Genomic DNA, 26486 nt, shown 5'->3' on the forward strand with positions numbered 1-26486 from the left:
GCATGCAAGGCAAGTGCTCTACCACTGAGCCACCTGCCCAGTCCCCACTAATATATTATTTAAAAGGTAGTATAAATGTTAAACTTTATTCATTCATGAATGACTATATTACTATCTTAAAATAGTTTTTATTTTTTTCTTTTTGTCTGTTATGGGACTTGAACTTGGGGCCCAGGCACTCTACCACTTTGAGCCACAGGCCACCTGTGGTTTTCTGGAGGTTAACTGGAGACTTTCCTATCCAGGTTAGCTGGATCCTCAGATCTCGGCCTTCTAAACAGCTAGGATTACATGCGTGAGCAATAGGCACCCTTCTTAAAAAGCTTTTGCCACTAAATAATCAATATCACTTTGAGACCAAATAAATCTTTTCTTTGAATTTTGAGTTACAGAAACATAATTCAAATGCTAAAATCTAAGGATCTCTAAATTATTTTAAATTTTTTCCCAAAATTTCCTGAAGAATTCTACAGGGCATTTTACATTTTATTTTGAGCAAAGGAAGCACAAACCTTTAGTTAAAAATTTAAATTTACAAAGCCAATTAAAAACTAAGGTGATGTTACACAAAATTTGACCTCAAAAGAACATTAAAGTATGCCCACTGTTTTCTTTATAGATCAAAGCCTTAAAAGTTCTAGAATAGTTTCAATAATTTTGTGAAAACTCATTATAGAGCTACATTACAAACTCTAGAATCATAGTGAAATTAACTTTCAAATACAAATCTTCTTCGACTTATGTGCATTATGTTTCAATAAGTTTTCTATTATTAAAGATAAAAATACACTGAACACATGAAACTACTGAAATCAGTTTAGCCTACCCTAAACTATAACATGTTCAGGTATGCTGACACAGATATTTTATAGGTAATGGACAGTAATAAAGTGTTATGTACTTTATGAAGTTTACTGAAACTGTAATAAAAATAGTTTTATATATTCTTTCATACCACTACAAAGCCAAAAACCCCAAGCCAGGTACCAGCTAAACACTGATTAAGATCTTCACTGATAACATGAAAAGCCAATAGGTGCTTCTCATTCTATCTGGCTATGATCTATGATTCACTTATTAAAGCCCAGTAAATTCAATGTCCTGTTTTATAGAACAAAACTTGGAGAGGCCACCACCTGCTTTTTGCTTTGTTTTTGCCTTTTAAGTAAATGTCAATCCTCTAAAATCTTTACCCTTCCTGGGAAATAAATGCAAACAGAGACAGATCATACATAAAAGAAATCATGTATGTTTGCATTTATCTTGATTTACATAAACAGCAATAATAAACCAGTTATACTATTTCGAAGAAAAACATTAATACTTACTTCCACTGGGAAACCCACTCGTGGCTGTTGCTTGCATCACCTCTCTTCTGTAATCCCTATCTTTTGGAAAGCTATTAACTGCCATCTTGTTTGCTTCCTTTTGTCTCTGTTCTCTAAAAGTAAAAAGAGAAACATAAAAATGCTATCAAATTACGTATTGTCTGGCCAAATACTCAACAAAATGTAACAAATGAACAGAAAAATGTTTCTCATTGACAGAACCCACAACTAAAATTCTCAATGTTTACATCTTATAAAACATTTATGACATCAAAGTCATAAGATTTCTCTTATAAACTATACGGAAGGAGCTGGGAATGTGGCTTTGTGGTAAGAGTGCTTGTCTAGCAAGCATGGAGCCCTGGGTTCCATTCCTCGGTACCATATAAACAGAAAAGGCCAGAAATGGCCCTGCACTGGGGATAGCCTTGAGCAAGAGAAGCTCAGGGACAATGACCCATGACTAGCAAAATAAAAAATAAAATAATTTAAGGAAGCTGCATTTATGATTAACATAGGCTTAATTTTTTTTTATTAAATATAGTGACTACTCACAAAGTCCCCATGAGCTGAGACTTTTTGGGGGGAGGAAGAGTTAATAGGGAGTAGCAGGTAGTTAACTGGTAAGAGTCTCATAGATTTTCCTGCCCAGACTAGCTTCAAACTACAATCCTCAGAATTCAACCTCCTGAGTAGCTAGGATTACAGGTCTGAGTCATTCGCACCCAGCTGTGAAACCTTTTTTAGTATGATTTTTTCCTTTGGCCAGTCCTGGGGCTTGTACTAAGGGCCTATGCACTGTCCCTGAGCTTTTGTGCTCAAGGCTAGCAGTCTACCACTTGAGCCACAGCATCCCTTCCAGCTTTTTCTGTTTATGTGGTACAGAGGAATAAAACACAGGGCTTCATGCATGCTAGCGAGGCAACCACTGTACCACTAAGCCACATGCCCAGCCCGAAACCTTTAAAAGCAGAACTATGGAAAACATAGGGAAATAAAACCAATCACTGAAATTCAAAAAGAAGTTGTGTATCTCAATCAAAACAATAGTTAATGCTGTATTAACCTAAAATAAATGTAACTATTTAATTAGATTAAAAGCAAATACCTTTCAAGCCACTCTTTTGGTTTTTCCCACTGTGAAACTTCCGTTCGACAATTGTAGTAATATTTTTTCCCAGAAGAGCTAATGTGTTCAGACCAGTCATCCGAAGAATCATAAGGCTTAAAAATAATTTTTAAAAATTAGAAAATGTTTTAATTACTTAATATTTAGAGTATCAACATTTTCAAAGCATACATAAATAAAAGTACCTGCCTGTGTTAACTGTTTATAGGCTAATTAAAAGCTATGAATTACCTTTGTTTTTAAAATTCATAAAATGTGTCAAATAGTAATTAGAACTTCATCTCATTCAGTATATATAATAAGCTGGATCATTAATTACCCCATAGTTAAAATTAATCAGTCTCTTGCAGGTATTTGGGGGGCAATGTAACAATCATAAGGAAGTTAGAAAAATTGGAAAGGTCTAGTTTTATAGAAGTATCTCCAAAAGTAAACAAGAAAGGTTATGTACCTGTAATAGCCCCAGGAAATCTAGCAATCTCTAAGTATGCTTTTAGTTAACTCTTTTTTTATTCCCCAGAGTCACTTTGGACGACAACAATGTTATTTTGTCTTTTGGAGTTCACAGCAGTACAGTGCAAATTTTCAAAGCTTGAGGAAACTCAAGGCTTATTATCAGTTTTTACTTGACCAAAACAGCTTTTCCTCAGAAGTTCAGTTAATCCACTAATGTGTTGAAATAAGCAAGACACACACAAAAAAAACCCGTTTTCAAATGTCAAATTATTTCCCACTAAACCAACACTCTGAAAATGCACCAGAACTTTTGAGAGCAGTTGGAAAAAGGTTCTGTCACACATTATTATATTTATATCTCAAAACAATGAGAGTACTGAGTATTACTCCAGTACCTATACAGAACTTAAAAGCAGTGGGGAATTCTTAACTCTCACAATCTACAAACTGAACTTCATAAGACCAATTACAAAAAAAAAATGACAAATTTAAAAAATTCTTTTCCATTGCCTTTATCAGAAAGAATTAGTTTGCTTGGAAAGTATATGAGGGTAGCTAGACTGGCCAGACACAGAACGAGATCTGAAGAAAACATAGTACACTACCATGGTGTAGTGTGGTTTAAACCATTGTACTTCATAGTAATGGATTGTAAAATGTCACCTATCCTAAAGGAAAAAATGGGTCTGGAACAAAATATTAAAACACACTGCTTTTTTTTACCAAAAGCTTTGCTTGAAGAAATAAATCAGCTGAATGTGTTTTTCCAATTAGGGCTTAAACTATGGGCCTGGATGCTGTACCTGAGTCTCTTTGTGCTCAAAGCTAGTACTCTACCACTTGAGCCATAACACCACTCCGGGCTTTTTCTGAGTGGTTTATTGGAGATAAGAGTCTCACAGACTTTTCTGTCTAGGGTGGCACCAAACCGTAATCTTCAAATCTCAGACTCCTGATATCTAGATTATAGGCATGAGCCACCAGTGCCCAGCAACAGCTTAATTAAAAAACAGAAACAAACAAAAAACAGTTTTCAAGTCTTCTAAATTGACCTTCAGATTGTAGCCAGCAGATACGCTAAGTGTTGAGGTCTTTTCACAAGATTGAAACTAAAATGATCTTTTCTTTTCCCTCCTCATCCTATCACAATCACACAGTGGCAATTACTCATAGGCTGTGCAAGGTTTTCGATTCAACAACAACAAAAAATTGGATGAAAGAGCAGATACAAGATTCTAAGTGTCATCCACTTAAGTCAGGCGTAGAGTTCAACATCTGTGAAAAAGTCACTTTTCAGATAAATGTTACTCATGTTAACAATATTTTGAATTTTTTAATGGTTTTTGTTTGGGTTTTTTTTTAACTGTATTTTGTTTGTCTTTTCTTTTTTGGTACTGGGGATCAAACCCAGGACGTTGCACTTGCTAGGCAAGAGCTTTGCCACTGAGCTACATCCCAGCCCTTTTTAATTGGTTTTTGATCTCATCATTTTAGCATGTTTAATTACTGATAAAGAGTATACATACACTTTCAATGAAGATATTTGAGAAGTTATAAAGTTATGTAGAATACAATTTAAATCACTATTCAGCAACTCAAAATTGATGTAAAATAATTAGAAGACAAGATCAGTAACAGTGTTTCTCAGTAGGTCTAAGTCATTTTTCTCTTTTTCTGAGTAGCTAGAATTATGAGCATGAGCCACCAGTATCCGGCAACAATTTTTTTCTAAATAAGGAAATTCAGTCCTGTTTTAAAAATTCAGGCACAGGTAATCTCTTAAAGTTCTATCATTAATTTAATTGAAAAGGAGGCAATCTGCAATTGCACCAGGAGCACCGATCCAGTCGTAGAGGACATGCACAAGACCATGGGTTTAATTCCTACTATCACTAAAAATAAACAACAACCAAAAAAAGCTTTTTCAAAAGATTTATCATGAGCCAGGCTCAATGCTAAATGCAATTAATGACCATAACAGGCTCATGCTGTTATTGGAACTAGAAATTAGTATGTTAATACTGAAAAATATAAGGTAATTTGGCCTTCAGTAGCTCACTTCCTTAAAACAAACCCCACATGACCAATGCTAATACTAGTTACCAAGGACAGACTTTAAACCTGAAAACTTCTAAGTGATGAAACATTTTTTAAAAGCTACTGCTTATTTTAACCAGGTTTGTAATGATATTTACTTGGGTTATCTATTATGAATTTATTCGTTTATTCCACCATTATGAATATTAGATGAAAGATAATCCTATGTCACTCCACAGATGATATTTTTTTTTTTTTTTTGCTTTTGTGCTAGTCCTAAAATTGAACTCAAGGCGTTGGCATTGCCTCTGAGCTCTACTGTTCAAGGCTAGCAAAATGAGCTCCACTTTTGGCTTTTCTGGTGGCTGACTGGAGGGAAGTTTCATGAGACTTTCCTGCCCAGCCTGGCTCCAAACCATGATCTCGATCTTAATTAGCCTCCTTAGTTAGGAATACAGGTGTGAGCTAACTGCATGGCTCATAGAAGCTTTATTGTTGTTGTTGTTATTATAAAGTTGATACACAGAGGGGTTAAAATTACATAAGTCAGCAAAGAGTACATTTCTTTTTGGACACTGTCACCTCTTCTAAAAGGACAGATCAACTATTGAACAAAAGATCATCAGAGAAGCTTGTGAATTAAATAACCCAAATAGACTTCACAGACCTCTAGAGTATTTTACCAAGCAACTACACAATTCATTCTTCTCAGCAGCCCATGCAACATCCTCCAAAACTGACCATATCCTAGGTCACACAATAAGTCTGAGCAAGTACAAAAGGATCAAAATAATTCCTTGCATCCTATTTGATCATAATGGAATTAAACTACTTCTCAACAATAAAACATACTGGTTTATCAACCTACACTTTAAGAGACTTCCTCCAACTTCCTTTCTATAATATATGCTTCCACACTACTGACACTTTACTGTCTGAGGATATCCGATATCCCACTGTCTCTATATGTAACTCATATCCTTAAGACATACATCTTTTTTTTTTTTTGGGTGGGGGGGGTTTCGGTCGTGGGGCCTGAACTTGGGGCCTGAACTCTGGGCCTAGGCACTGTTCCTCAGCTCTTCAGCTCAAGGCTAGCACTCTACCACTTGAGCCACAGTGCCACTTCTGGCTTTTTTTTTCTGCTTACGTGGTGCTGAGGAATCGAACCCAGGGCCTCATGCATGCAAGGCAAGTGCTCTACCACTGAGCCACCTTCCCAGCCCAGACATACATCATTTTATGACCCAGTTCTCTACTTCATTGCTATAACCAAGCTACCATAATTTTTCCACCCTATCAGAATTCTTAATAGTTCTCTTACTAGGCTATGCTGCCCAGACTAGTATCAAAGATCCTTTTGTTAGATAACATTGTCCAAGGAAAAATGTACTTGAAACTGTAACCCCCTCCTTATATCACTTTTATAACAATGCTTTAATTGAAAAATAAAATCCTTTATCTCAGCCTTCCATATGCTGAGACTACCAAAACATGGCACCATGCCAAGTTACACTATGCTATTTCAAATTCATGTTATTGCTAATTGTTACTCTGTGTACTATACAAAGTTTTCAGTTGGCTAAATATTCAAACTGGAAGCACTGAATTTTAATGTCTGAAAAATATTATTTATTCTTCAGTTTCTTCCCAGTCCAAGATAGGAGGACTCTATCTTGAGGATTCCCTGTAACAGTTCTAACCTGTTTACTTTTCTCTACTTACTATAAGTCTAAAATTTCCTTTAAAATAAGCTACATAATCTTAAGTTTTATATGCATATATCTGATTAATTAAAGGAATTAGACATTTCAATTGAGCCTATTATTCTAAAATTATTAAATATTAAGTTCATTAGCCTAAACTTGTAAAAAATATATGTTTATTAAAATTTAGTTTTTTCCATGCCTTTGAGGCCAGAACCTTCTTTATTCCTTGTTTGGTATACAGTACACAATAGTTAATAAACACATTAAGGAGTTTGTGTATGATAAGAAAAAAATATTAAACAACTTTTGCTAGAGAAGTTTTATCACGAATTTTTGTCTTTCTGATGTAACAAAAGTAATATTGTGCTTTCCTGGTGTAAAAATACTAATAGAGGAATATTAAATATGACCACCTTAATTAAACCAAATTTTAGAAACAAAATACGTTACACCTAAGGTTTGCTGTGAGATTCATCTGCAATGAATCTTAAAAATTGGGCATTGGGTATGTTTTAATATACTTACTGCATCTGAAGTTTTGCTTGGGTTATTGCTTGGATTAGAAGAATGTGAATTTGAACTATGAAGAGCACTGTGGTTGTGTGAATTTTCTTGTGGAGAGTAACTGGTCCCTTAAAAAATAAAACCAAAGTTTATTAGTTGCATTTTTTTTAACCATACTACAAGTCATCGTATATATTCTTACATGAGCATCATGAAAAAATAGCAAAATCAATTTTTGATGCAAGTCTCACCATGCAACCCAGGCAGGACTACAGTCCCTTGACCTTCTTGCCTTAGCCCATCCTACACTTCAATTACAGGTATGCCATCACCACAGCCAGCTCTGTAATTCATACTTTTTATACTATCTGAAGTATTCATGACCCTACTATAGCAGCTTAAAAATACAAAAACAGGTGCTGGTGGCTCATGCCTGTAATCCTAATCCTAGCAACTCAGAAAGCTGAGATCTGAGGATCATGGTTAAGAGCCAGCCAGCCTGAGCAGGAAAGTCTGTAAGACTCTTATCTCCAATCAACCCACAAAAAAACTAGAAGAGGCACTGTGGCTCAAAGTGTTGAACGAAAGAACTCAAGGGCAGCACCTAGACCCTGAGTTCAAGACCCACATCTGAGCCACTCCCCCCACACACAAAAAACCCCCAAATACATAGCTAATAATGTATGGAACAACTGATTTATAATTTTATTAACAAAATGTCTCATTTCTAGAAACTTTTTTAACTCAGGGCCTGGGCTCTTGAGCTTTTTTGCTCAAGGCTAATACTCTACCACGTTGAGTAACAGCTCACTTGTGGCTTTATTGGTAGGTAAGTAGAGATAAAAGTCTCACTGATTTTCTTCCCAGACTGGCTTTGAACCACAATCCTCAGATCTCAGACTCCTATGTAGCTAGGATTATAGGTGTGAGCCACAGGTACATGGGTCCAATTTTATTTTTAATAATGTAAATAGCATCAACCTCTTTAAATAAAAAAAACCTCATTCTATGGGATTGCTTTTAAAATAATGAGGGGGCTGGGAAGGTGGCTCAGTGATAGAGCGCGCTTGCCTTGCAAGCCTGAGGCCCTGGGTTCGATTCCTCAGCACCATATAAGCAAAAAGAAAAAAGCCGGAAGTGGCGCTGTGGCTCAAGTGGTAGAGCGCTAGCCTTGAGCTGAAGAGCTGAGGGACAGCGCCCAGGCCCAGAGTTCAGGCCCCACAACCGGACCCAAAAATAAAATAAAATGAGATAAAAAATCTCCAAATAGGGCTGGGAAGGTAGCTCAGTGGTAGAGTGCTTGCTTTGCATGCATGAAGCCCTGGGTTGGATTCATCAGCACCACATAAGCAGAAAAGGCCGGAAGTGGGGCTGAGGCTCAAGTGGTAGAGCACTCACTAGTCTACAGCCCAGAGTTCAGGGCCCACGACAAAAAAAGAAAAAGAAAAAAAAACTCTCCAAATAAAGCCAACTGTATGTAAAAACTGCTTAAAAATAATTCTTAAATCTTAGGAGTGTTAAGCTATGCATTTGAATGACCAGTAGGGATGATACTTTAAGAGAAGCGAAAGCATCAGCCAGGCGCTGATGGCTCACGCTTGTAATCCTAGCTACACAGGAGGCTGAGATCTGAGAATCATGGTTCAAAGCTAGCCAGGGCAGAAAATTTCCCATGAGACTCTTATCTCCAATTAACCACTGGAAAACTGCAAGTGGAGCTGTGGCTCAAGTGGTAGAGTGCTTGCCTTGAGCTGAAGAGCTCAGGGACAGTGCCCAGGCCCAGAGTTCAGGCCCCATGACTGGACCCCCCCAAAAAGAAACCAAACACATGAAAATTCACTGACTAAAAAAAGGACAAGATTCAACACTAATGTTGGCACTGTCCTTTTCATTGCCCATAATGGATTTTCAGCTACAGGTAACATAAATCTACTAAATATTTTTTAAATAAGAGCTAGTAATGATATATAGGCTAGGTATAATAAAAATTAAAGTACAGGAAAAGCAAATGGCCCATCCAGTGAGCCATTAGCTCAAAGAATGATAGTGGGGAAGAATGGGAAAATTAACTATTTCAATTAGCAGGAAATAAAAACTAAGTGGATAGGGCTGGGAAGGTGGCTCAATGGTAGAGCGCTTGTCTTGCATGCTTGAACCACATAAGCAAAAAGAAAAAAGCCGGAAGTGGCGCTGTGGCTCAAGTGGTAGAGCGCTAGCCTTGAGCTGAAGAGCTGAGTGACAGCACCCAGGCCCAGAGTTCAGGCCCCACAACCGGACCCCCCCCCAAAAAAAGGAAAAAAAAAACTAAGTGGATAAAACAAAAAGCAAATTACTACAGATGATGATAGTTATGTTATAGATGTCCAAGTAGAAATAGCCAGGAGATTTATACAAAAGTATAATTCAGAATAAAAAGAGTAGCTAGATGTATATGTGGAAGACTTTTTCGTTAAGATGTTTAAAGGGGCTCAAAGAGGCCTTACAAATAAAAACATCTGCTAGGAACTTGGCAAATAGCCAAGTATGTCAAGAACAATGGTGATGACCAAGATTTAAGTGGACAAGAACCCTTCATAAGTGAAGCTATAAGTAAATTCAAATATATTTTAAAACACAAAGCTACTGATGTCAGAAGATTCCAATGATCACTTAAGGAGGATGTAGGTGGCCCAATACAAGAAAGTTCCCCCAAAAAAGCAGATGCTGAAGAGCCTAATAGCTCCACCCGCTTGTTTTATGTTGTAACCTCTAAAAAACTCAAAGCTTCTAATACAGTGAACAGTGCATATTCCAGAGAACACACGGAAGAAAAGTCAGTGCACAAGAAGTTTACACAGCAGACTTGAGACTTCTATCTCAGGTGAAAGGCCAGCTTTTACCTGGCCATGGGTAGCCCATGGGGACTTTGATTTCAGAAGAAATATGGTCTAAGTTTTTTTCCAATGTCACCTCTTTCAACATTCTTTTAAACCCAATTCAAATCCAAGGTGTTTTATAGAAAGCATAATGTATAGAAATGTAACATAAAATTTTCCCTCTTCTATAATCATTACAAACTAATCAAAATCAGGATACCCTCAAGAAATGAAAAGAAACAGGCACCCCTGGCTAATTAATGCCTATAATCCTAGCTACAAAAGACCCCGAGATATGAGGATGATGGGTCAACATCAGCCCACACTGGAAATTCTGAGAAACTCTCATCTCCAATTAGCCAGCAAAAAGCCTGAAGCAGAGCTGTGGCTAAAGTGGTAGAACATTAGCTTCGAGCAAAAAAGTTCAGTTCAAGCCCCAGGACCTTATAATAAAAACTGAAACATTATCTTCCAAAGCATATTAAGAGCTATTTGAACTTTTTACCTTCCCCATGTAGTCTTTTATAAAACTGAAATAAGACAGAGGCAGAATAATAAAGTTACTATGCATACCTCCCCAGGATCAAGATACTAGTAATAGTAGCACTAGTGATTTTTGAGGTTCCCCCCCCAAAAAAGTACAAAATTCCTGTCATTACAAAATCAGTACAAATTCTACAAAATCCCTTTCAAATATCCTAATTTATCTTAAAATCTCTCAATTTCTGTATCTATATTCATGACCAATTTGTGTATTTCAAGGTAAGAATGGTTCATATCTCTTATAACAATGCAGAGACTAAGTCAAGGAGAAAAACTAGATATTCTACACAATAAGATATCTATGAAGTAGAACTATGCATAAAGTTTGAACTCAAAATATTAGATACCCATCATATAAAGAGATGTCACCAAGAAAGTTGTTATCTACAATTAGCATTTCTGCAACATAACCAATATTTTTAGAAAAAAAATGAAATTCTATGATTGTCACATGAAAAATAAATCTTAAGACACATAGTTTAAAAGTAAACCACTCAATTATGCAAAATAGGACAGGTAAGCAGCTCAGTGTGGTTTTTAACAGTTTCAGAGGATAGCTAAAATGAAATATATATATATAAAATATATATTTGGATACAAATGTGGCTTACTGAAGCTTGTACACAAGTACACACAAGTTCTGCATTGAGGCTCTGTTACAATGGGCTCAAGAGAAAATTCAACTTGTCACACAGCCATGAAATAAAATAGCAAACTTGATTTTCTTCAGGAATCTTGCCTGTGAAAGAGCTGAGTAAAGGTTTTTACCTTTTCCAATTATAGGTTTATTAATCTATTTCTGCCATTCTAAATCTTGTTGCCTACCAATAATAATTCACACATGAACCAATTTAACTTCACTTTTATACTGAAGTCATTCTGCAATTTACCAATTACAAACCAACTGACATAACTACCAGATTATATATCAAGGAAGTAGGAAGAATATTACAAGATATGTCAACGTGTATTTGACAGTCAGCTACTGTAGATTCCCTATCTTTAGATCTGTGCTCTATTCAACAATAACCACTGGCCACTTGAAACAAGGCTAACAGAAACTTGAATATAAACACAGTAGATTCAAAAATAGTAAAAAAAAAAAAATTGCAAAATATCACTATTTTTCATATGGTGAAATAGTTTGGATATTTTGAGTAAACAGTTAATATTCAATGTTGGTTACAAGAAAATCTGATGGCTGGGAAGGTGGCTCAGTGGTAGAGTGCTTGCCTTGCATGCAGTAGGTCCTGGATTCAATTCCTCAGCACCACATAAACAGAAAAAGCTGGATTCCTCAGCACCACATAAACAGAAAAAGCTGGAAGTGGCACTGGGGCTCAAGTGGTAGAGCACTAGCCTTTAGCTGAAAAGCTGAGGAACAGCGCCCAAGGCCAGAGTTCAGGCCCCACAAGCAACAAAAAAAGAAAGAAAATTTGAAAAGTGTAGACTTAACCTACTGGACAACTCGGGCCCCAAATGAAGATGCCCAATAGTATTAGTGAAAGAGTTAAAGAATTACCTACAGTACAAAGAACATTAACAGAACAATCTATGAAAAAAAATGTGCTTATAATCATAACACTTTAGAACTCAATACTGCCTTAAAACAATATAGTTAAGTTTTTAAAGACTATAATTGCTATATTAAGTTGTATGGTATTCTACCAAATGTTAAAACTTTTACCAATGTATTTACCACTTTAAATGTCATCCCTGACAATACTAATATAAAACACATTCTCCCTTGTATTTGTCACAGTAAAGGCTATCAAGGAAGCTTCCTTTATTCATTTAAGTCAAACATGAAAGTGCTCCAGGTAAAAACATAATGCTCACTGAATTACAATGCTTGTTTCTATGGCTACACTTGTTATCTCACGAAGCTGAGATCTAAGGATCATGGTTTGAAGCCAGCCCAGGCAGGAAAGCCTATAAGACTGTTATTTTCAATAAACTACCCCCCCAACCAAAAAAAAGCCAAAGGGGCTGGGAAGGTGGCTCAGTGGTAGAGCGCTTGCCTCGCTTGCATGAGGCCCTGGCTTCGATTCCTCAGCACCACATAAACAAAAAGAAAAAAGCCGGAAGTGGCGCTGTGGCTCAAGTGGTAGAGCGCTAGCCTTGGGCTGAAGGACAGCGCCCAGGCCCAGAGTTCAAGCCCCACAACCAGCGCCCCCCCCCCAAAAAAAGCCAAAGGTGAGCTGTGGCCCAAGTGGTAGAACGCTAAGCCCCGAGTTCAAGGCCCCCAGGAGACACACACACACACACACACACACACACACACACACGGAAAAAATTTACAAAAATTGCATACATTGCATCCTTTGCTGTCACCCATATTCTCATTACCTATACATGTGTTAAATTCACAATCAGAGATCTTACAAAATAATTTTTTTGGGGGGAGGGGGAAGGGTAGGTCACGGAGCTTGAACTCTGGCCCTGGGTGCTGTCCCTGATCTCTTCAGCTCAAGGCTAGTGTTCTACCACTTGAGCCACAGTACCACTTCTGTTTTTCTGGAGGTAGGAGTCTCATGGACTTTACTGCTGAGGCTGGCTTTGAACCGTGATCCTCAGATCTCAGCCTCTTGAGTAGCTAGTATTACAGGCATGAGCCACTGGCGCCTGGCACAAAATACATTAAAAAGGCACATTCAGGGCTGGGAAGGTGGCTCAGTGGTAGAGCACTTACTTTGCATGCTCAAGGCCCTGGGTTCGATTCCTTAGCACCACATAAGCAAAAAGAAAAAAGCCGGAAGTGGCGCTGTGGCTCAAGTGGTAGAGCGCTAGCTTTGAGCTGAAGAGCTGAGGGACAGTACCCAGGCCCAGAGTTCAGGCCCCATGACCGGACCCAAAAAAAAAAAAAAAGGGCACATTCAGGCTGGGAATGTGGCTTTAAGGTAGAATGCTTGCCTAGTCTACATGAAGCCCTGGGGTCAATTCCTCAGTATCACATAAACAGAAAAATCTTAAAGTGGCACTGTGTGTTGCTCAAGTGGTAGAGTGCTATCCTTGAGCAAAAGCAGCTCAGGGACAGTGCTCAAATACTGAGTCCAAGCCCCAGAACTGGCAAAAAAAAAAAAAAGGGGGGGGGCACATTCAAAAGAATAAGGCTCAGTACCCTCTTCACAATGTATATGAAAATGAACTCAAAATGAAACACAGATCTATATGCAAGACCAAAAATTATCAATCTAAGCAACTTCAATATCTGAAAATTATAAAGGAAATAAAAGCATAAATCTTCACCAAAAGAAAGTTAAATATAAATCAAACCACCAAAATTTCAAAATTCCTGTGCTTCAAAGACTCAAAATGCCATTGATCCATAAAATAATATTTATCAAAATGAATTACAAGAAATGGAAGCAAAGAAGTTTTCTTCTTTGTTATTTTTATTTTCTTTCCTTTTTGTCTTGTTTGTTCATTTATCTGTCCTCTTTTTAGGGGGGGAGGGATACACAAACAGAAGGGACACAGAAGCACAGGGACAAACCATTAATAAATGTAGCCATTGACTATGAAGTATATAACTTGTAGGTGGAGTCAGAAGGGAAAAACTAGGAGAGTAAAGGGATGACAGTGGCCAAAAAGAAATTTAGTCATGCCAGGCGTTGGTGGCTCACGCCTGTAAGTCTAGCTACTCAGGAGGCTCAGATCTGAGGTTCACAATTCAAAGCCAGACTCTTATCTCCAATTAACCACTAGAAAACCAAAGTGGCACTGTGGCTCAAGTAGAGTGCTGGCCTTGAGCTGAAGAACTGAGGAATTAACACCCAAGCCCAAAGTTCAAACCTAACAACCGACTAAAAACACAGAAAAAAAAGAAAGAAAGAAATGTAGTCATTACCTGACTTACAAAATAGTACCGCTCTATACATTGCCTTTATATAACAATTTTTTTAAAAAGTTAAAACTTCAAGCCCTCAACTCAAGTCTTGGTACTAGTACAAAGGAAAAGAAAAACATTCCTTTTAACGGATATAATCAAAAATTGACAACTAGGGATTCAGCTCAGTGATTAAACATATGCACAAGGTCCAATGTTCAACCCTCAACACCAACAAAAAAAAAGGGGGGGGATAATTATGTAGAGTAGTACAATCTATTTGGAACTATTCTCTATCCAAATGAATATGGAAAATACTAATAAAACAAATGGACCTGAACTGAACAAACAGTTTTCTTTTTTTACCATTATTCCCAACAGTATGCTAACAGTGTATTAGATATTATAAGTAATCTATAAGACAATACATGAAGGGTTTGTTTAGGTTATATGCAAATATCAAACTATTTTATATAGGTGATGAGCATCCATCCTACAGTCTTGGAACTTATCACTACTTGAAAATCACATATTTCTGTAATAGTTCTAGCATAAACAACTCTTACAACCCTGTAAAAAGGCATTCCAACTTAAAATGGAGATGTGGTTGAGAACACTGAAATGCTAACAGTGACCAAAATGCACTGTATTCATAATCTGATTTGAACTGAAACCCCTTGGTACAACTGCTTTAAGAAAATAAACAAAGGAACTGAATAAGCACTTCTTCAGACATATAAATGTCACTGGGGAAATACAAATCAAACTTGCAATTAATTACCTGTCACTTTATACCACTGGAACAGTAGTATTTAGCTGGTGATGGAAGTCTCATGGACTTTCCTGCTCAGGTTGGCTTTCAAATCTCAGCTTCCTGAGTAGGTATAATTACAGACGTGAGCCACCAGCACCAAGTTGAAATAACATTTTTAATGAATAAAACTCATGGGACAAAACCCAACAAAAACCAAGATAATTATGGGAAGGAAGGGACCAGAGTACATTTCTAACAAAGGTACCAACAGAAGGGCCCCCTTTATTTCTAATAAAATGGACCATCACATAGTGTACTACTTTTTTACCTTTGCCACCTGTCATTTTGTTATATAAAATACAATATAAGCTAAAAAATATTTTTAAAGTGGTTTTTGACAATCTTTATGAATTCCAAAAGGAAATCTTCCCCAGAACGGATACATAAAGTTACAAACAATTGTTTTCTCTTCCTCTGCTCCTAATTGCTCCAAAAGGTGTCATTACAAAAACACTGGAGGCCATTCAAAGGCTGCAGTTTGAAAACAGTAAGATACACACAGTAAAATAACCTCAAACACATCTACTGGGCTTAATGTGAAAAATGGTTCTAAACTCCAGGCCTTTGTGGCTTCTTCAGACCTGTAAATCCCAGCTACTCAGAGGAAGCTGACACTTGAGGATCAAGACTCAAAGCCAGCACCTGCAGAGAAAATTTGTGGAGCAAAAAGCTAGAAGTACAGCTGTGGCTCTAGTGGTAGAATGCTAGCCTTGATCATAAAGCTCAAAGATGGTGTCAAGGCCTAGTACACACAGACACACACACACACTAGCCTTGATCATAAAGCTCAAAGATGGTGTCAAGGCCTAGTACACACACACACAGACACACACACACACACACAGACACACACAGACACACACACACACAGACACACACACACACAGACACACACACACACACTCTCTCTCTCTCTCCTCTCTCCCTCTATCTCTCTCTCCCCCTTCTCTTTCAATACCTTAACCTCTTAAACCCACAGCAATCATGCCTTCATTTCCCCAAGGCCACTTATAACCACTCTCATCAAGGTCAATGTCCTCTAGGTTAGCAATTCTCAGTTTTTACATTAATCCAACCCAATGGTAAATCCAGACACATTCTCAAGATGCTTGCTTCCACAAGACACTCTCTAGGTTCTCTTCCTCCTCTGCTTACATATTGTCTTCAGTCCAGTCTCTTTCATTAGTCCATTCCTTTGTCCCTGACTCACTTTTTTTCCATGTAAAGTAATATAAGCAAATTTCCTACTAGCCAAATCTAGTCTCATTCCCTTATTTATATATTACCTATTTTTGCTTCTGCAATGTAAGGAGGAGTTGAATGCAAATGATCCCCTCAAATCAGTTTTATTTAACAATGTGAAAGCAATATGCATCCAGTTAAAAGCTACACTGATCCTTTCCCAAGATTAGTAAGTAGTATACAGTAAGAAACTGTCTTAATGTAGTGACCATCCCTCATACCAGGTGGGTGACACTTTACAATTCAGTGTTGCTAAAGGTTATACTAAATGTTCTTGACTTAGACTTCCAACTTGTAACTGCATTACTGGGATGTTTTGCCATCCTAGGTCAAAGAGTATCTGTATCTTAAAGAGACTCTATGTCTGGCAAAGCCAAAACTATTTACTGATCAGCCTTTACAGTCTGCAAGTCACTGGTTCATGATAATCATTTCCTAGAGTTTAGCTGTATAACAGATTCCCATTATTTTAAATTCCAAATACCCCCACACCCAATCTCAGCCTTTAATTCTAGATCCTACCTACTTATCTGCCTACTCAATATCTCCACTTGGATCCTAAACCAGAATGTCAGATGTAAAAGAACCAAAAAAACAACTCTCAATTCTCCTCATACCCAAAATCTTTCATTCTGTATTATTCATTCAAGTGAGGATTCCAGCCTGCAACTATTTAGGCCCAAATTCTAGTTACCATTAGAAATAAACATAGTTGCTTCTTTCAAAGTACATCCACAGTCAAGCTACTTTTATTGCTATTATCCTAATACAAGTCACATGTATCTTCTATTTCTTTACTTTCTTATTCTGATGGTTTTAATAAAGAAAACTTTATATTCCTTTATGCAGCTAATGATGACACTGTACAATATTAATGGTTTATATCTCTATTATAATCTCTTTTATAATGCCTCTATTATCTCAAAATGTGATTTTTTAAAAAATAAACATTATTTATCTGCTGTCTTCCAATCCCCATTACTGAAGGTTATCAATCCTTATAAAATTAGAAAAAATACGTCATACTAACTTTCACTGTTATTACTAAGTTAACATCAAGTGAAACTCAGATGACAAAGCACGGGCTACTCATCTATATCAAATCCTGAATATATCCAATTTTTCTTTTGAAGTAGTACTCTAGACACTCACAAAATCCTATAGCTTGATGAATCTGCCAATCATCAGCTCAAAAGGAAAAGCTCCTACTTGATTCCCTGTGGTATTTGTTTCTAACAGATCTGCTTCAGTTGAAAAGCAGTCTTAACTATTAAAATGTTATTTTAGGGCTGGGAAGGTGGCTCAGTGGTAGAGCACTTGCCCTGCATGCCTGAGGCCCTGGGTTCGATTCCTCAGCACCACATAACAAAAAGAAAAAAGCCGGAAGTGGCGCTGTGGCTCAAGTGGTAGAGCGCTAGCCTTGAGCTGAAGAGCTGAGGGACAGCGCCCAGGCCCAGAGTTCAGGCCCTACAACCGGACCAAAAAAAACAAAAAAAAATTATTTTTAATAGCCACTGAAATGCAGTAAATTATGCCTCTTTATCAATTAAACAAGATAACCAAGTTCATGAAAAAAATGGCATAAATTCCAGAGAGTGGGAGCAGGACAAGTAACTGACAAGGTAGGTGAAGAGTATAACAGGATATGGTGGTGTACTTCGATTACCCCATGCAACCAAGATGAGACTATTATTTTCCTTATATGATCAGGTCAGGCTGGAGGGACTGCCACTGAAACAACTGTAACAGTGATTCCAGGATTGTAATAACACAAGCACATTAGAATCTGAGTTTGGGGAACCAAATGGTAGTTCGAAGTGTTGGTCAAGGAGTGGCAGACCAGACTGGCTTTAAGAAGGCTACCCCAAGTATCATCACCTAACACTGTTTTACAATATGAACTTAAAAGGCCCAAAAACGAAAGGAGGCAGGCAGTTTTATTATATGAAAAAAGACCAAAAAAAAAAAAAAAAGTAGGCAGGTATGCCCAAGTTACCCTTTGCAGATTTTTAAGTCCAAGTAAGAAATTTGTGCTGAGCAAAAGCACTTTCTAAGACACATTTCACAATATGAAGACAACTTAAAAAGTTTGTAGTCAAGTGCTGGTGGCTCATGCCTAGAATTATAGCTATTCAGGAGGCTGAGATCTGAGGATCAAGGTTTGAAGCCAGCCCAGGCAGTGACATCCAACTGATGCATCTACAACTCACCATAAAAAAAAATGGAAATAAAGGTGAGACTCAAGAGGTAAGACCACCAGCCTTGAGCAAAAGCCAAATTAAAGTGTGAAAACCTGAGTTTAAGCTCCAGTGCTGGCACACAAACAAAGTTTATATGCAATCACAAAGGACAACCATTACCACTCTCTCCAATTTAAAACTTCATCAGAAAGCTTTAGCAATCAACACAGTAGTACTATTATAAATACAGATCTACACGCAACAAAGGACCTACATGTCCAATGCCTGGAGGTATTGCCCATAATCCCAGCTACTTGGGAGGCTGAAAACAAGGTTTGAGGCCAACCCCAGCAGAAAAACTTTTAAGATCCCCTTCTAACTAATAGTAGGCTCCAGGGAATGTTCCTATCCCTTGAAGACCCAGGTTCCAACACAGCCAGGTCAGCAAAGTCCCTAACTCAGTTTCCATGGAGGGTTGGGGGACAAGGTGCTAAACACCTACAACCACAATAATTACAAAAACCGTAATAGATAGATGGCAGCTCAGGCATATGAAGAAGAAAAGGACACCCTATCCTGAAACAATAATTACAAAAACAAAGGGCTGGGAAGTGGCATTGTGGCTTTAAGTGGTAAAGCACTAGCCTTGAGGAAACAAGCTCAAGGACAAAAGGCCAGGCCCTGAGTTCAAGCCCCACAACTGACCAAAAAAGGAAAGACAAAGAAACAAAAAACAAAACCATCAGGCTCAAGTTGTGGTTTCGTGGTCTTGTAATTACTAGGATCTAAATTCAAACCCAAGATCAAAAAAAGCTCCTAAATCCACAAATACAGAATCCTGTATAATAATATAATCATATAAAGCACATACAATGGAGACTGAAAATTTTCTTCAATAAGTAGTACTGGGCAAACGAGACACTATGGCTCACAACTACAATCTGAGGCAAAGGTAGGAGGATGATGGTCTGATTTCAGCCCTCCACAAATACAATACTCTGTCTAGAAAAAAATAAAGCAAAAATGGAATTGGGGGGGAAGGTGGCTCAGTGGTAGAGCACTTGCCTTGCATGCCTGAGGCCTGGGTTCGATTCCTCAGCACCACAGAAGCAAAAAGAAAAAAGCCGGAAGTGGTGCTGTGGCTCAAGTGGTAGAGCGCTAGCCTTGAGCTGAGGGACAGTGCCCAGGCCCAGAGTTCAGGCCCCACGACTGGACCCAAAAAAATGTGGGCCTGATTAGCATTTTTAAAACGCTGCAGTAATGCCAGAGAAAGTAGTCAGTGAACTAAAGTTTCAAAAACAAGAGTACACGTGGCAAAGAAATTAAAAGAAGAGAGTGAACTAAATGTTCCTAACTACAATGAAAATCGACAAGACAATATGATCACTGGAAGTATGTTACAGCATAGATTAATTCCATTACACATTTACAGACGCACACAAAGTATTTAGTCTCTAAGACACCTAAGTACTCTGATGCAGAAAAGTATTTGAACAGTCTAATCTTGCCTTAAATATAAAATACTGTTACCAAGTATGTAACTATATCCTATTTGTTACTCAATTTCTATATACTTAATGCTATTGCTATTATTTCATTTGTAAAATTTTTAATGAAGTATTTCTGAAATATTCAGTACAAAAAAATGAATTGTGAGGCAGAAATGTGCCTTAAATACTAAAGGAACAATATAGATGTGACTAAAGCTCAAATAAGAATGTATTCCAAAGCTGGTGAGGGGTGGCTCTTGCTTATAATCCTAGCTACTCAAGTGGCTAAGATCTGAAGATCTCAGGTCAAAGCTAGCCTGACAAATCCCAGAGGATCTTCTGTTAGCCAGCAAAAAGGCAGAAATGGAAGTATGGCTCAATGGTAGGTAGACTGCCAGCCTTGACTGAAGAAGCAGTTAAGAGAGCAAGAGGCTCAGAGATCAAAGCCAATATGTGCTCATCCACACACAAGAATGTAACCCAGAGAAAAGAGGTCAGAGATGCACCAATGGGAAAAATAACTAGGGCCTTGTAGGCATCTGTAAGGACATGTGAGAGGGATCTCAGATAGAAATAACTAGATCTGAGTTAAAAGGTAAAAAAGCAGGAGGAAGAATTGATTACCAGCCTGAAAACTGTGAGGGTGTTGTTTCCATATGATAAAATACAAGACTTATGAGAACAGTAAGTATATTAGGGAAAAAGTGGCAAGAAGCCAATCTTAAAATATCATAATACTGGGGCTGGGAAGGTGGCTCAATGATAGAGCGCTTGCCTTGCATGCATGAGGCCCTGGGTTTGATTCCTCAGCACCACATAAGCAAAAAAAAGAAAAAAGCCGGAAGTGGTGCTGTGGCTCATAGTGGTAGAGCGCTAGCTTTGAGCTGAAGAGCTGAGGGACAGCGTCCAGGCCCAGAGTTCACAAGCCCCACAACCGGACCCCCCCCCAAAAAAATCATAATACTATCAATACGAACCGTTACATGCAGTAATGGACATGCTAAAATAACAGACTAAGGCTGCATAGTTAGAAGTAACTTATGAATGAAACAGAAAACATACAAAGAAATAAATAGATAAAAAGGAACTGAGAAGCCAGGGGCCAGTGGCTCATTTCTGTAATCCTAACTATGCAATCTGAGGATTGCAGTTCAAAGCGAGCCCTGGCAGTAAAGTCCCTGAGTCTCTGTGGCTCAAGCGGTAGAATGCTCAGCTTAAGCTGAAGAGCTCAAGGACAGCACCCAGGCCCAGAGGTTAAGATGCACAACTGACAAAAAACAAAACAACAACAACAACCAAAAAAAAACTCAGAAGACAGCATCATAGAAGTAAACGGCATGTACAAGATACCAAAGAGACTGCAAACTAAAGCCCTTTTATAGAGCTAACAAAGTATAAAATGCGGGGCTGGGAAGTTGGCTCAGTGGTAGAGCACTTGCCTTGCATGCCTGAGGCCCTGGGTTCGATTCCTCAGCACCACATAAGCAAAAAAAAAAAAGCCGGAAGTGGCGCTGTGGCTCAAGTGGTAGAGCACTAGCCTTGAGCTGAAGAGCTGAGGGACAGCGCCCAGGCCCAGAGTTAAGGTCCCACCACAGGACCCACCGCCCCCCCCCCAAAAAAAGAACTGAAAACAGTATTGGTGTCAGCAGCAAAGCCTATTAGTAAGGAAAACTTACTTTTAAAAGTTTCACATAGCATACTGGCTTTTAAGTTTAAAGATTATTTTTAAAAATCATTTAGATTAACATCCTAGTTGCATGGGGTGTTGCAAACCTGGCACTCAGGAGGCTGAGGCAGAAAAAGGCCACTTTGGGCTACACCGGAGACTGTCTCAAAAAAGAAAAAAAGACCAAGTTTTAACTGAAAGTAATTCGAGAATTAGTTCTATGAATAACTGTTCTTACACTAAATTTATTTATGCATGCCTAAGAGCACTGATAATCTAACACATTGGCACTTCATTTCTGATAATGGCTGGAAATACATTTATTTGGACTTATATTTGAAGATAAAAATTTGAGGGAATTCATGCCTGTAATAAAATCATAAACACAGGAAAAAAGCTGTTTCAAACACATTAGCAAAAAAGTAACTGGTATATACCTTAAGTCAAACTATAATAACTTTTAGATGAGAAAGAATTAGCATCAAAGATGTACTCTGAACTATTGAATGAAAGTTTCTTATTTTGTGATATTACTCCCTTTTCATAGTATAAAGAAATATAGAAGCCCATCACAATAAAGATAGTGTGGACAGGAATGTAATTTTATTGTTAGTTTACTGAAGTAGGCAGGCAAGCAGCCAGAAAACAAATTAGAAGTGGAGCTTAACCTAAAAAATTGAAAAATAAGTAAAAAGCTTCTTACAAATGGAACTGAAGTAACATCAGCAAAGAAGCAGCCAAGGGCCAGCAATACTTGGATATTCACACATGAAGGAAAATAACAAAGAAAAAAATACAGAAAGTATAAGCATCTAGACTATCACTAAGAGCAGTTTCCTAAGACCAAGGTTACTCATATCTTAACTGTTGGCACAGTGGATGCTCACTGTTTGTTGAATGAATAAGCAGCACACTATTTTACAGGGAGTCTATCTATACAGAGGAGATAGCTATTAGAGAAGTTTTCCATGTGGATATAAACTGACTTCTTCCTAGATTTGGGAATATGCAAGATTAACTGAGTCACTAAAATAAGAACTTGAAAGTCTATCTACAAAATATCTTTCAAAATAAAGCACAGTATAGTATAACACCTGCCTGCAAGGGCTAACCCCCTAGCGTAGTTAATAAGTAGCATCCAAGCCGGGCGCCAGTGGCTCACACCTGTAATCCGGTGGCTCACACCTGTAATCCTAGTTACTCAGAAGGCTGAGATCTGAGGATCATGGTTCAAAGCCAGCCCGGGCAGGAAAGTCCTAGAGACTCTGTATCTCCAATAAACCACTAGAAAACCAGAAGTGGAGCTGTGGCTCAAGCGGTAGAGTGCTCGCCTTGAGCTGAAGAGCACAGGGATAGCGCCCAAGCCCAGAGTTCAAGCCTCATGACTGACATAAATAAATAAATAAGTAAGTAGCATCCTTTCAGGTTCTTTATTAACACTGGGAAATTAACCTACAAAACTGAAGATATTAACAATTTAATTTAGCTACCAAATATTAATCAAACCCTACTACTCTTACTTATAAACATGGGTTTATCGGCATAAGTAGCATAAAGCACTATCTATATTCAAGAGGACTATTTTCCTCACATCCAATTATGCAAACTGCTTGATCCCAATGCAATTTTCTGACCATTAATAATTTCACCAATCTAGTAATTATGTAGGAGGCCAATGTTTCTGAAAATCTCAATGCATGATCACACCAAGTAAAGCTGTATGTCTATCCAAAGAGTCAAAAAGGAGTGAACACTAACAAAAAAACACCAACAAAAAGATGCAGGTTATTTTTAAGTAAATATTAAGAAACAGCTGTCAAGAAGCAAAACCAAATGGCAATTTTCCACTAACTTTTTAGCTAATACTAAACAACTCAAGTGTTAGCTTATTTGGGCAATGAAATCTTACATGGAAGAAAATATTAACTTAGTAAAACTAGTTTTCAATGTAGGCTTTAAAAACAAAGGTTTTGGTAAATTTTGCGTAATGTCAGTCTGAAATTTTCTTTATTCTCAGCCTCCAGTACTTAAGTAATAACTGAAGGCAGTAACACTGTGCAAATGGAACAGGACTAACTTATAGAGTTGATCCTTCCATGAACATGTATGTGTTAAGAACTGGAGAGTATGCAAAACTAATTTTTAAATGTTCCCAAAAATAAAATTGTTTTCTGAATTACATTAGGTTCTTTTAACCTATTAACTGTTACCAAAAAAAGCCCTAACCTTTTAAAATGTACATTTTATCATAGTTAGAAAACAGATTTGAATCTTGGAAAATAAAGTGGAGCAATAAGAATCTCAAAGTTAACTGCAGTCTTTACTTCAAAAGTAGTTCCTTTCTTATAAAAATGTCTGGCATTTGATAGTAGTAACAAATACTTTGTAGATGGTAGTCACAAATGCAGTTCCCATTTTCAGATACTTGAGTCTATGATCATGTATTATACTCCTACAGTAACTTATGAATCAAAACTGATGTAACAAAAGTTGGTAACATTTAACTTCCTCAAGCTGAACTAAATAGCGATTTAGTGGTATAGGAAGACTGGAACTCAGGGCCTTGTGCTTGCTATGTAAGCTTTCTACCAATTAAGCCATCCTCCCTCCTGGCCCATATTTACTGTTTTAATTACTGAAAATAAACATGAAACTTGGAACAAGAAAGCTACTCACCACCTTCCCTCTCTCTAACTCTGTGAGTATGCACATTTTTGGCCTTATTGTGACCTGTGCTGTCACTATATTTGTTTTCAGGACTATCAGATCTCCGCAACATTTTATTTGGTGGTGAAGGATCTGCGGCGTCTCGCATCTTCTCATGTCTGTGATCACCACTACTGGGGTGACTCTTCGATGAATATTTAAGTGCCTGTAAAACATCACCCCCCCAAAAAAAACAAACACAAATTAAACTTTAAAATCAACTCCCCAATCACATTACAAATTTTGGCATACTAACTTTATTTCAATTTTAAAGTCTAGTAAAATTTCCATTTTCAAATCTGCCTTCATTCAGATAACACCTGTATGTTTAAGTTACTTTAAGTCTCCTAGTCAAAAAGAAAAAAAAAAAAAAACCAGGCTCCAATTTTTGGTGTGTGTTTTTTTAAGCCCTACCTTGAAAACCTGAGACAAGTATCTTGGCAGTTTCCTCAAAAATTTTTTCTTCAAATATGTCGTTTCATTTTGACATTTTGAGGGGCTGGGAAGGTGGCTGGCTCAGTGGCAGAGTGTTTGCCTTGCATGCATGAGGCCCTGGGTTCTATTCCCTAGCACTTATCACATAAGCAGAAAAAGGCAGAAAGTCGTGCTGTGGCTCAAGTGGTAGAGCACTAGCCTTGAGCTGAAGAGTTTAGGGACGGGGCCCAGGCCCAGAGTTCAGGTCCCATGACAGAAATTAAGAAATTAAGAAAGAAATTAAGGAATTAAGAATGAAAGAAGCAAGCAACCTAGACTGAACCCCACCACCACCAAAAAGAAAAAGTCTTCAATCCTAGTAAGATATAAACAATAGGTATGTTTCTGCAAACATTAATACAGCCATCAGTTTCTCCATTTCTGTGATTCAAATAAACTATTTCTGACCTAATCTGCCTACTTCCTTGTGTAGAAGATGGTCTTAAAGCTATAAAAACACTAGCCAAAATAAACTGATATTTATAAGCAATGCTCCTAAAAAATAAAAAAAAAAACCTAGTGATATACCACTGAAATGTGATTTGGTTTTACTCAACATTTAAGACAAACATGATATACGTGTCCTTTATAATCGTTGAGGGGACTCAACAGAGATTAATCTTTGACATATGCAAAATTTAAGGACAATGATTTGACAGCGGGAAATCTGTTTTTAACTGTAAGTTTAACAACATGTGCTTGATAGTAACAACTCTCAGGTTAGAAATACTTATGCTTTCAGGATTAGATACTGAGGTATTGACTTCAGTTGTCATTTGATAGTCACCAAGCGCTAGCGCTCCCCATAGTAGGGCTGGCGTACCGTAATTATTAAAAAAACTTCACTTGCAACAACTGCAGTTATCAAAACATAACTCACAAAGCTCCGAACCACTTAGAATCACCCAAGTAACCAATGAGTTTAATTACCCTTGATACAAAAGCACAATCTTTCACTTGTAGGGCCATGATTTGTACAAAAACAAACTAAATTGAAGAGAGTAGGTTCTCACTGACTGAAGAGGTGTAACACTTAGCTATTTTTCTGAAAAGTTCTAGCAATTTTTCCGACAAGTTTTATCTCAATTTAATAGCTTTACATTAACTTTCAGTACCCTCATAAGCACACCTCTCTCTAGTCACCTACCACTACCATCCCATCTATTCCTCACTCAAGTGCCTTCCTGCCGAGAATGGTTTTCCCTTAAAAAGAAAAGAAAAAAGAAAAAACCCACAAAACCCAACTGCCAAGACAAGTTACAAAACCTTGCTGGCGAGCTCTCACGGAACCCAACAGCGGATTTTAAGGGGAATCGCGGTGCTACTTTCAGATTTGTGGCACCGCCGGGCCTGTAGCGACTTCTGAAGCCTGCGCTCGAGTAGCAGTCCCTCCCTTCCCCCCTCCGGCCCCTTCCGATCCCCCCACCCGGCCTCGGCTGGTACCTGGTAAGGCTGCGAGTCCCCCCTCCGGTCGTGACAGCTGAAAAAACAGGAAGAAAGAGTGACTCGAGACGTTGCGGGGAG

At 37.9% G+C, this 26486-nt stretch overlaps 1 protein-coding gene across 3 annotated transcripts in view; it reads right to left on the bottom strand.

Annotated features, from left to right (window-relative positions):
- Wac (WW domain containing adaptor with coiled-coil) overlaps window positions 1–26455 on the bottom strand; it is a 57742-nt gene extending 31287 nt beyond the window's left edge. For all 3 annotated transcript variants that reach the window (XM_013014691.1, XM_013014690.1, XM_013014689.1), the window contains exons 1-5: window positions 26406–26455; window positions 24459–24654; window positions 7185–7291; window positions 2437–2552; window positions 1329–1441 (exon numbers count right to left, since the gene is read on the bottom strand). In XM_013014691.1, the coding sequence (XP_012870145.1) occupies window positions 1329–1441; window positions 2437–2552; window positions 7185–7291; window positions 24459–24597 (475 nt within the window). In that variant the 5' untranslated portion in view covers window positions 24598–24654; window positions 26406–26455. The remainder of the gene's footprint in view (window positions 1–1328; window positions 1442–2436; window positions 2553–7184; window positions 7292–24458; window positions 24655–26405) is intronic.
- Between the last annotated feature and the right edge of the window lie 31 nt (window positions 26456–26486).

This window comes from Dipodomys ordii, unplaced genomic scaffold, assembly GCF_000151885.1.
Source record: "Dipodomys ordii isolate 6190 unplaced genomic scaffold, Dord_2.0 Scaffold24, whole genome shotgun sequence".
NCBI classification, from domain to species: Eukaryota; Metazoa; Chordata; class Mammalia; order Rodentia; family Heteromyidae; genus Dipodomys; species Dipodomys ordii.